General features: G+C 28.5%; 1 protein-coding gene across 2 annotated transcripts in view; it reads left to right on the plus strand.

The window, feature by feature from the left end:
• The window catches only part of LOC142330605 (uncharacterized), a 178,386-nt gene extending 168,091 nt beyond the window's left edge, over nt 1-10,295 (plus strand). For both annotated transcript variants that reach the window (XM_075376005.1, XM_075376006.1), the window contains exon 24: nt 548-10,295. In XM_075376005.1, the coding sequence (XP_075232120.1) occupies nt 548-886 (339 nt within the window). In that variant the 3' untranslated portion in view covers nt 887-10,295. The remainder of the gene's footprint in view (nt 1-547) is intronic.
• Nucleotides 10,296-12,279: the final 1,984 nt, after the last annotated feature.

Genomic DNA, 12,279 nt, shown 5'->3' on the forward strand with positions numbered 1-12,279 from the left:
TACCTATCTCATTGTCTTATTAAATACAGAAATTGAGATATAAATATGAGAAAACTTCATATTCATATTATTAGGTATGTTATTATATAGCTTAATAACGAGAAAAAAAACAGGTGAATTATTTCATCTACTTCAATTATAAGCTGTTAGCACCCATTTTTCCTACTGGTAATGTTAAATTGGTTGCGTTGTAGATTGGTGTTGATCACAGCATTATACCACTCAAATCCAGTTGCATCGTTAATTGGTCATCCAATAGTTCGTTGTACTTCTTCATCGGTCATAGTACTTCATTATTTACTTATGAAGCAATAAATTATTAATATGTAAGCAGGCAGATTTAAAAAGAAATTTAGATTTTTGTAATCATTACATAAGTAGGGTTATGTAGTTCATAGAACATTATTTGAATTTAACTTATCTTACATATGGCCAAAATTCTGGAGAAATTACCATACGATGATGGGAATTGTGATTTTGTGGTAAAATAATAGCAAGATAAAAAAATTTATAGTTTCTGATGTTGTTTTTTATTTTATTTTTACAGCCACAATGCGCATCATTAAGAGTAACAGACTGTGATCAACTATTACGTGAAGCAGGTCGTGATGCAATACTGCGTGATGATGTTTGTGCAGCTCAGTGCAGTAATGTACTTCTTACTTCCCCGGGTCCTACGTTAGAAGCGTTAGAAGATGTCATATCCATTACAACAAGAAGACCAACACCACCGCAATCACCAGCAACTAGTGCTCGTGGTGGTCGTGGTGAATTCATACCGACTAGATTAATACCTCCACCTCCTCCACCGCAATCATCATTTAGAAGAAATGCATTAAATACTTTTAAATTGCCTGATTTAGCTTCAATTATCAAACTGGTCTAGTACTAAACTATTTTCAGTAATTTGTTTATCGCCATAAATAATCAAATATATAATTAATTGACTAAAGTATAATAATACATGTCTTTTTTTATTAACTAATATGTCAGTAAAATTTATTCAACATATTTACCAAAAAATAACAATTTGAAATTTTTTTTAATTTAAATTTATACAACGGTTAGTCAAAACGTTTAGTATATATTGATTTTATTACAAATGGTTAGATAAAGGTTACACATTATTTATATATTTATAATCAGGTTAAATATAATTTTAAATTTTGATTACATAGGCTTAAGTTATTTTTTTATATTAGAACATAAAATAAAATTTGTTTGTTGTCCTGGTTAAGCAAGTCTGTGTTAAAGTAGTTTTAAGTATAGGATCATTAAAAAAGGTATTGATGGTGTTACCAAGAAGGAGCAAATACAGTGCTGTGTCCAACAGTACCATTGATGGAAAGACTCTCTTGAAAGTATTTTCATGCTGTTTGGTTTTATATCTACTATTTTTTTTATAATTAATTATTATTTTATTAACATAAACTATGCTTTTAATTTTTCATAAAATGCCAATTAAATTTAATTTCAATAACTTAGTATAGATAATTCTAATGTTTAATGAATTTATAGATGTCTTACATCCATTTTTTTGTGACTGTATGTTGAACATGAAGTAATAAGGATTAGAAACATTCAGTGAATTAATTTATTTAAATTATTTGAAATCTTTACGAAAGCCTTAATGCTAATTTGCACAATCACAATTTGATATACACCATTACTTGCTCCAGGAAATAAAAGCTAATGAATCTTTAGATGATATTTAATGTAACAACAAAAGTTATTGCAGAAGAATCTAGCAGGCACAACCACTTGATGGATAAGAATATATGCATTGTAATTTTGTGATCACCAAAATGAAGATGGCTTAAAGTGATCAATTTAAAATAATTAAAGAAAAGTAATAAACCTAAGTAATTGTGAATAAAATGTAGTATGATTAAGTTAATATTAAATTACCGACTTTTGTTGCTAAATGAAGTATAAAATAAGTTGTTTTAACATGTATTATTATAATTTAGAGAATTTTTAATTAGATTATATTTTTGTATAAAATAAAATTAATATAGATACCATTTTAGAGTTATATTTGTATGAGTTTATTTGATGTATATAAGCGATTGAATGTGAATAATTGTTTGTATGAATGATATTAAAATTTATTCATTATATATTTAAATTATTCAGAAAAAGATTAATATTTTATTCGTTCGTTAATAGTAGTAGTTTAACTGCATTAAAGGTTTTTTAGTACACAGATGTTAGGAGTGCATACCCCCCCTCCCATGTTTGCTTATCTTAATAATTTAATTTAATAATTGCTAACCATATATTATATTACTTATTTTTCTCTTGTATCAAACCCTTTTTCAAAGATTTTGTAATACAATAATTAATAATATTGTCAGTTGAATAATATGAGGCATGTTTTTAAAGTAAGTACCGTTTTAAAAAAAAAAACAATTACACTATTCTTAACAATTTTATTTTTACATGAAAGCCTGTACTTTAATCTACTTTTCTACGTAATTGCCCCCAATATTAAGGCGCTTGTTGTATCATGCAACCAGCTTTTGAACACCTTCGTCATACAAGTCTGCCACCTGATTTAATAACCACTGCAACACAATCATCACAATTTTCGGTAATTTAAGTGTACGGTCACAATTTCATAGATAGCACTTCTTTAAACTTGAGGAAACTCTTCAGATAGCAAAGAAATTGTAAAGCGTCTGTTCTGTCTCACTTTTTCGTCAACTTTCTGCACCAAATCTTCAGTAATGATAGAAGGTCATCTATTCTGTTCCTCATCATGAACATTCTGGTGGCCATTTTTGTACCATTTCATCACTCATAATGTTTTCTTCATACAGCTGCTTTCATACCTTTAGCATTAAGAAAACGAATCACACCACATATTTTACAGTCTGTGGGATTCTTGATCAGCAGAGGCATTTTAAATACTCACAAACATAAGCACAGTCGAATATTTCTGTAATGGTGTCTGTGGCTTGCCAACAGTTGCGAGTACACAGTGCGAATATGTGGAACGCTGACTGCAGCCTAGCAGCAGTGGAATTTCAAAATGGTACTTACTTTAAAAACATGCCTTGTATAATCAAGAATTATGTAACTGATAATTTTTAAAAAATATTGTTTCAGCAGTTTTTTATAACATTGTAAATTCTGACTCCTTGGAAAACCAAAAGATTTCTATTGGTTTGTACAGCAATTAAATTTTGTGAATCTTTTTCTTGGGCAAACTCATAAGTGATAAAAACACATAAGAAATAATTATATTTAAGTTGTTTAGTAGATTACTTAATATGAAATTTAAACAATAGATTTGGAATTTTTTTTATTTACAAAGATTGTACAGAAAATAATTTACATTTTGGTATATAAAAAAAAAAAAATCAACTTTCACTACTAATTAGTCACTAATTAGACAGAACACTAGACCAGTCATGTTGTTGTTCATCATAAACATTTGGGTGGCCATTTTTAAACATGATACACTACTGCCTCACTGCACTTTTCCTCATTACATCTTTCCCATAAACGTCAATCACGTAGTTCCTGATAAATTTCAATGGGTTTGTAGTTTTTTACCAAAAGAAATCTAATAACTGATCTCATGTCATAATTGGCAGAATTTTCTATAATAGTACACATTTTAAACACTTATAAAAAATCATCAAGATTGCTTTAAGTAATGCAGCTCAATGCGTACTGAGTCCAGGCTAGTAATAAACACCAAAATGCTTCCACTACATCCACTCCTTCGTGAACAATAGCAAAACATAAGTTAAGTTATTTTCTGGACAGCCCTCGTAGCACAGCAATATAAATTTAATCACTAAAACAACAGCTACTGATTGATGTAAACAATAATATTGAACAATGTATTATGGCATTTTGTTTGATCTGATATTTATAGTCTCGCTTTACATGTGACACTTCAGTTGTGGTGGGAGTTTGTAATGGCTGTGACTGCCCATCTTATACCAAGTAATATAAAAGTTGCATAAACTACCTACCCCATAAAAATAAAAATCAATAAATAATCAAAGATAAATTTCATTTTTACAGATTTAATTTAATTTTAAAATAGATTTTATTTTTTAATTCTAGAGCCATAATATTATCACAGAAAAAATATCCATCACCTACATTTGCACAAGCTTCACACTTAATATTTTATCTTTGTAAATTTTAACAATTTAGTTCTAGGAATTTTTTCCTATTTAATTTTTTTTTCTTTTGTTTTAGTCTTCAATTCTTGAATAGTATAAGGATTTTTATTTAATTCAGAATTTATCAAAAGCTGCTCACAGAGAAAAAAATTTTGGCATGTTAGATTAAGAGGTCTGGAAGACTATAATTCTTTTTAAGATTAGATGCTTTAAAAGCAGATTTTTCTGCTGTGGCATCGTTTTATTGTTAATAAAGTATTTGTAAACATGTTTATAATTTTTTTTTAAATCATAAAAAAAAATTTCTCTACACATGCCTTTATTTCAGGATACAAAGGTAACTCTTAAAATGCATGTGGATTTAGTCTACTTCAAATTCAGTCATTCATTAACATAATTGCTGGGATAGAAAAATACTTTATCATTCAAATACACTTTAATATCATGTGCATCTTTTAATAAATTGTTAGAAACCATTTGAAGTAATTTATCTTTTCTCCTTAAATTTGGTTCTTTAATAAGTTATTAAATGACATTGATTTTTAAGATCATAAATTTTAAGCATTGATTGTTCTTAAAACTGTTGTTTAAGGAATTCTAGAAAGATAGTTACTCAAACATTTTTCAGTTTCAGCAGCAACTGGTTTTCTGACGGTAGCAAAAACTTTGACTGTTGACACCGGAGGAAAGTCAAATTACATGGATTTTCCCCTGCCCTACCATTTTTAATGAAAGTGAATGCCACATTAAGATAAATCAAGTGCTAGTAATCATAAAATAATTTATTTTCCTGCTTCTGAGAATACATTTTCAGATACTGGTTTGTGACTGTTTCACTATTTATGTCATTTCAAACCAGTTTTCCTTTAACTATATTTTGGTGCATAATTTTTTTAAATGTTGAACAGTTCTTATTTAATTTGTTTTATTAAATATTTAATTTTCTTTTTTTAATGTATCTGTTAAAAATGTTGTATTTTCAATTATAAAAGTGTTGTTGGATTATATTTAGATTTTGCTCATAAAACTACTGGGAATTTTGCTCATTTTCAATTAAAAATATAAGTAAATAATTATGGATTTAAATTCATATTCATTTAAAAAATAATGTATTTAAGTTATTTATTTAAACAGAAAAAAATTATCAAATTAAATCACTTGTGTATATTTGAATGTATGTGTGCATGTGATAATTTATGTATGTATATTACCATACTTTTAGTATTAGTTTCATGAATTATAGCTATTAAACTGTATTAAATTTTAATTAGTCACTAATATTACCATATAATAATTAGTTAAGTACAAGAATTAAGTTTTAACGTCATTGTATTTTATTTAAAAATATTAGGGATTACGAAAGTTCGTGGTATTGTTGTATATTCAGAATTCATGTCTAATTGTTTGAAAACATCACTTAATTTTTAAATATGTTTTAAATGAATAAATTTAACAGCAAAATAAAGAAATATGTTTTGAATTGTGTCTTTTGAGTTTGGGAGGTATACAATTTTCTCACTAAGAATAATTGTCTGATTAGTGAAGTAATTTAACAAAAGATTATTTGATTATTGTAGAAAATACTGCACATCTTAAATTAAGTAGTAGAGAAGTAGTTCCAAAATGAGGATTTTATGTGTTTTCAAGCAGCACGATTGAATTGAAATAGTTTTATTTCTTTCAGGAAGTTTTGATTGGTATTTTCATTGGTATAGAATTAAGTCATGCGTACTTAAATCTACATTCATATATATTGTTTTTTCCAAGCAATGGAGTAATGCTTTGCTGGGAATTATTTTCCATTTAATTATACAATTTCATGACAATTTTGTTATCCCTGATATGTATCTTTGTAATAAAATATAGGAACTTTGTTCATTGAACGTTTTTTTATATAACTTTGTTTTCATGTAACTTTTAACATTATAAACTTTGAAGTAGTAATATGTTATAATTGTAAATAACCTTAGTGTGTAATAATTTAATGATAAAAGAGAGGCTGAATTTTAAAATAATTTTATTGTTATGTTTATATTAATAATATTATATTTCTTTACTGTTGTTCTTAATAGCCTTTTACTGCTTTTTATCAAACAATATAATCAAAAATTCTTTTATATTATATATATATTAAAGTTTAATATAAAAAGTTTTATCGAAATAGTTATAATACCCGTATGTTATGCAAGTAGTACAATCATTATTTAAGCTAACTAGATATTTTTTTGTTATATTGGGCCTAGTGAATAAAAATAAGTAGAGTCTTACCTTCTGAATTTAAAGTAATCACTTCAACTTCAATTGGAGAGAATAAAAACTGATAGGTAATACTCAAATTTGAGCTTTTATTCTTCTGGTGAGTGAATACTTCTAACATTTAAAATTTTCCCAGTCTTCACATAACTCATCGTGAATAAAGTAAAGACAACACTTCGAATTTTGAGTAAACACTCGATAACTTTTAAGAAAGGATATTCGCTTGCTCAAACTGTTTACTTATTTCTGTTTTTTATTTTGCCTTCTTGGCTTGTTTTAGTAAATTTTTATTATATAATTAATATTTTGTTTATACCTTGTATGGTTTATTATTTTGGAGTTATTTTACCCTTTTAATAATAACTACCGGGCGATAATAACGCCCAAGCGTTTTTCGCCCACAAACAAAAAAAAAAAAAAAAACTTATTTCTCTGTTCATTCAAGATAGCTGCTTTTATGCATATCCATGAAGTAAAGTGTTACAAAGAATGAAGAAATATAAATCCGTCCAAATGTAAAGAGGTGTTAAGGTTTGAAACTGGGAGTGTTGATTTTTTTAGTGATTTTGCCAGATGCTGACAAAACTAAAGGTGGTGTACTAAGTCAAGACAAGATGGAAGTGTTTCTATGTCATGTTAGTAACCCTGGTTACCAGAGTGAAATGGCAGAAGATTATAGTTTACATCATACAACAATTTGTAAAACTTTTGATTTCGTTTCAGATCACATTCTATGAAAGGCAGATAAGTGGATAAAATTGCCGTCAACGCTGAATGTATTGAATGAAGCACAAGCTAACTGGGAGACTTGTTTTCAATACCTAGAGTCATCAGTGCTCTCAACTGTACACATGTGAAAATAAAAAGGCCGCACAATATCTTTGCTGATGAGTACATAGATCAGAAGGATTATACTAGTATTAACATACAAGCGACATGTGATGCAAATGAAAGCAAAGAACTAGCAAATAACTAGCAAAGATGCACAGTTGCCGGGGAGAATTTGGAGATAAAGTGCAATAAAAAAAATGTCACTGTTTAATGGCAGGTTCTGCTTGTCAGGTGACAGCAGTTATGATATATCTCCATGGCTCCTTACACACTTCCTTTCTACTACCGATTAATGGAAAACAGGGACAATTCAGTTTTTTACATTCCAAGGAGAGGGTCACTGTAGAAAGAACATTTGGTCAGTTAAAAATGAGGTTCCCAGTATTGATTAGTATAAGGGTATCTACAGAAAAAAATTACAAGAACATTAGTATGCTGCACAGTTTTGCATATTGTTGCCAAATATTTAAATGACAATTTGGAAATACCAGATGAAAATTTGGGTGAATATAATAACGATTGTACTGTGGATCCTTGGATGATTTTATTTAATGAAAATGAGATAAAAACATTGGAAGAACAAGAACATCTTGACATTTTGAATATCCCTTTCCTTTTTCCTTTCTTTGTATGATAAAAAAAAATAACTAAAAGTAAAAGATAAATTAAAAAATGAAACAAAATTAAAAATAGCACAAGTATGGGCAAGTGAATCAGCAATTGTACGTTTTGCCTAGCCAACCAAACCATCGAGGCAGCTTGTTGAACTGAAGCGACAAGTTCAATCAAAAAATCATAACCATTTTTGTTAAGATTTCCTTACTGCTTCATGGGGAGTGGGGCTAACTTAACGCATGTGCCAAAGATCACCTTGATAAGGATCCCATCCACCAAGCTTAACAGGTGTGCCATTTAGGCAGCCAGTTTATTGTAAGAAGTAAAATTTAGAAGAAATTTAAAGAAAGAAGCATATTTAGAAGAGAAGACTGTAAGTGCAAATTTAATGGGTTTAATAAGGATAATTCTCATATCTTTTTTTATCAAAACTCAAGTACGTTTGCAATTGTGAGAAAATGTTAGGATCTGAGTTAGTAATGTCATTTTGTTATCATCTTATTTTTCTCATATTTCCTTTTCAGTATTTTCATTAAAAATCCTTCTTTTCCATTTGCATTTTAATCAATTTTTGCTGCTCAGCAAAAATTTTGCATTGCTCTATTAACACTAGTTGCTGCAGTTCTGGTGTAGATAATTCTGTTTCTTCTGTGTCATCTTTGCTTTCAAAACGTTTTCTTACTTTCTTCTTTTTATTTTCATTTCCTGCACTGTTGTAGGTGTCATTTGGAGTATCAATAGGATTTTCATAATCAACTGCAGCAGCCGATTCAGTTTCACAACTTTGTTTACCACCATCTAGGCCAACTGTTATTGCACTAGGCACTTTTGAAAATACTGGATTTTCTTCCCTATTTAACGAGTTTAGTGCTTTTTCCAGTCATTAAGATTAATTGGTTTATTACTTGTAGTGTGAATGTTAGATTTTTTTTCACAATAGGTTTCATATTGTTCAGTTTTTTTTTTTTAACTGTGAAAGCGTAACTTTTTGCCAATCTTATTATTAAATTTTTGCATCAAAGTTGTCCATGCCTGTTCTTTCTGTACTATTATGTGCAGCAACATAGATGTATTTAATAAAATTTCAACAAAACACATCCAATATGAAGGAATTAATTTGCCTTCCCCACTGGCCATGACTGTTTTTTTTTTTTTTTCACGGATGACGACAAAAGAAAACTCAGCTAGGTGAAATAACAAACGTTTGATTATCTTTTGCCACATGACAATTGATTACACCATTCTATAAATCAATCATAATATAAAATAAAATCAAATGAAGATAACACTTCGTAATTTAAGTATTCATTTTGAGTACATAAATGTTAAGTGTTGCTTAAATGTTTACTATGCTTTTCCAAGTGAACACATTCCTTAAAAAGTAAATGTTTATTCACTCTAAACCAACTGTATACTTAAAAGCAAACACAATATTCTCACAAGTGAACACTTTTAAGGTAAGTCATCACTCATGAGTGATTACTTTTTTCTGTTCACTAGGCCCATTACAATTTCTAAGAAAACAAAGAAGTATTTTACTGTTACAATTATTAATATGGTTTTATAATTAAATTGTACAAAATTAAAAATAAAAATAACCACCATTTATTGTTACAAAATATAAATACATTTACAAAGCACTAGCAAATGAATAATGGAGTTGCACTAAAGTTTTTATTGTTATCAATAATATCGCTGTTTAAAATGATTATTAGGTCAGCTTGTTTATGTCAGTGAATAATTTAATAACAGTTAATTATATTTGTTAAAGATTTATACAATTTTTACAAATCATCTTTTAGTACAATTAAAATGTAATTCAAAATCTTACTATGTAATTCAAACATTTTTTAAAGATATTTAGCCAAATCCAATTAATAGGAATAATTTTACTGTATCCGGAAAAATACTCCACTAATTGAAATATTTTAAACCAGAATACATCATCTTTTATTAATAACACATCATATGTTTATTATTTATTTTAATTACTAAAAATAGTACATTTTTTATGTAATTGTGTAGAAAAGTAAAAAGAACAAGATTCAGATGGTTTGGTCATGTTAACAGAAATTAAGAAAAAAGATGAAGGAGGTTAGACAGTTTAATGAAGATATTGTAAGTAGGGTTGCAGAATTAACAACGAATTATGTTGTAACGGTGAAGGAATAAAACAAAATGGAGGTACATGATTCATCACTCAACCCAAGACATTGGATGATGGAAACGTGGATTATTTCTTTAAGCCTTGTTTTATTAACTGGGTTTGGCTGTTTTTAATTTTTTTATTCAATTAAAAATTTTCCATATTTCCCAAAGTAAATTCCTATTCTTTAGAAACTAAAAGAATTTATATTGTGTAATGTATTTTATACTTTTTTACTCTGTATTACAATAATTTTATTATTATTTTTTGTGATAATTAATAAAAGATTTTTTCATTGTGTACTTATTATTTTATAAATTTATTTTTCCTTGTATATATAACTATTTTATTTATGCTATTGCAACCTCGGATTTGCAATTTCTATATGTATTTTAACATTAAAGATATAAGATGGACGATATGAATAGTAAAAAAATTTCAGACTGCTAAATCAATCAGACTGTTGTATCTGCTATCTGAAGATTTGTACACAACATGTCTGGTAGATTCTTACCTACAGCCTTCCATTCTTCATTGTTCATGAGTCTCTTAGTGTTTACAATTTCTTCTGATTTTAATAAAATTTATCATTTGAATATATCCTTCTTCCGCTTTTCTTCTCTCAATCTACCTTGATTCCAGCTTAACCAATTATCTTATTTGCATTCTTTCACAGCCAGTATCTTAACCAATTCTTATACTTTTAATCATTTGTCTTTCTTCCACAATCTTTTGCAGCATTTCTTCCTTTCTTACTTTATCCTCCCATTCTGCACCTTCCACTTTTCTCCATATGTTCCTCTAATTTTCTTTCATTTTCCTGTATTAGTCTATTTTCCAGCACCCATTCTCTTAGTTTCACCATGCTATATATTCTCCCTGTATAATGCTGCTAGTTTTTCTTAATTCTTTATTTAATGATCTACAGAATAACCTTCTCCTCTTGTTAAAATTTGCCTTCACCATCACTAGTTCCTAGCTATTTAACAAAATGCATATCCTCTGTTTACTGTGTTTCCTAATTATTTCAATCATTCTACTTGCTCTATTTCATCAATATGAATATTATAATGAATATATTATAATATTATGAATATTATAATATTCACCCTTTCTTCGTTTCCTTCTATTATTCCACATTATTATTTATTCTCTTTCCATATATTTCACACTTTTTGTCGTACTCTTCAAGCACAGACACATTGTTCTTACTAGATTGAAAAACTATGCTATTAGCAAATCCAACACATTTTAGTTTCTTTCAACTCTCACCTACTCTTTCCTCTCACTTAATCAAAGCATTCTCCTGTTATTTTCTCTAGAGATCCACTCTTGGAAAGTCTGATACCGTCTTATCTTCCAGAACTTTCCACTTATAAATTAACACTTGATCATCTGGGTGTCAAGAATGTTATATCAATGTAGAAGATGAATTCACCCCTGCTGAAAGTGTGGGTATCACCTTGATTCTGGCAGGTGAATCCCATCCCAGCGATTGCTTCATAGAGAGCACGACCACAGTGCTCACTCACTGTTCCCACAGCACGTCTTTAGGATTGAAATCGCCTCCTATCAAGACTGTTTTTGATGGCTATATGGCAGATACTAATTTATTAACCTCTCATTGTAAAAAAATTTACAGTGTATAATAATTCAATAACAAAAAAAAGAAAAAATATCAGAAGTTATTAGTGAAATATAATTTTATATACTTTTCATTTTAAAAAAATGTGTGAATGTAATTTAATAGGCGTAAATGGAAGTCATGTAGTGTCCACATCAATTTTTTTTTAAATGAAAAGTACATAAAATTGTAATACAATTCTAAATTATAATTAATTTTATTAAGCATGGCCCATTGGTATTAATATATAAATTATTTATGTAATAGTTTCCATTCACCCACAATCTTTAATAGTAATGTTCAAGCACTTTTGGATTATTGATCCATCCTCAGGAACAATGATGTGTTATACATTATAATTATTTAATTCGCATAATTAACTACACTAAATTGAATTTTATAAAAAAATATAAATATAACAATTGCTCTTCAAAAGGTAAAAAAAGTTACCGTTCTCCGTAATGTCAGTATGAAGGTCTCAGTTGTTATCCACTTTTATAACAATTGAGACCTTCGGCCGAATTCTCGGTCTTCCGAAAAAAAATACGCTGATGCAGAGGGCATAGGCATCACCGGGGCGGCCGTACGGTCTAAATGGCGTCGGTCCCGGTCGAATAGCTTCGATCCTGGCTGACATATACTCGATTACGTCAATTTTCGTT

The sequence above is a fragment of the Lycorma delicatula genome, chromosome 9 (assembly GCF_047948215.1).
Source record: "Lycorma delicatula isolate Av1 chromosome 9, ASM4794821v1, whole genome shotgun sequence".
Lineage (NCBI taxonomy): Eukaryota > Metazoa > Arthropoda > Insecta > Hemiptera > Fulgoridae > Lycorma > Lycorma delicatula.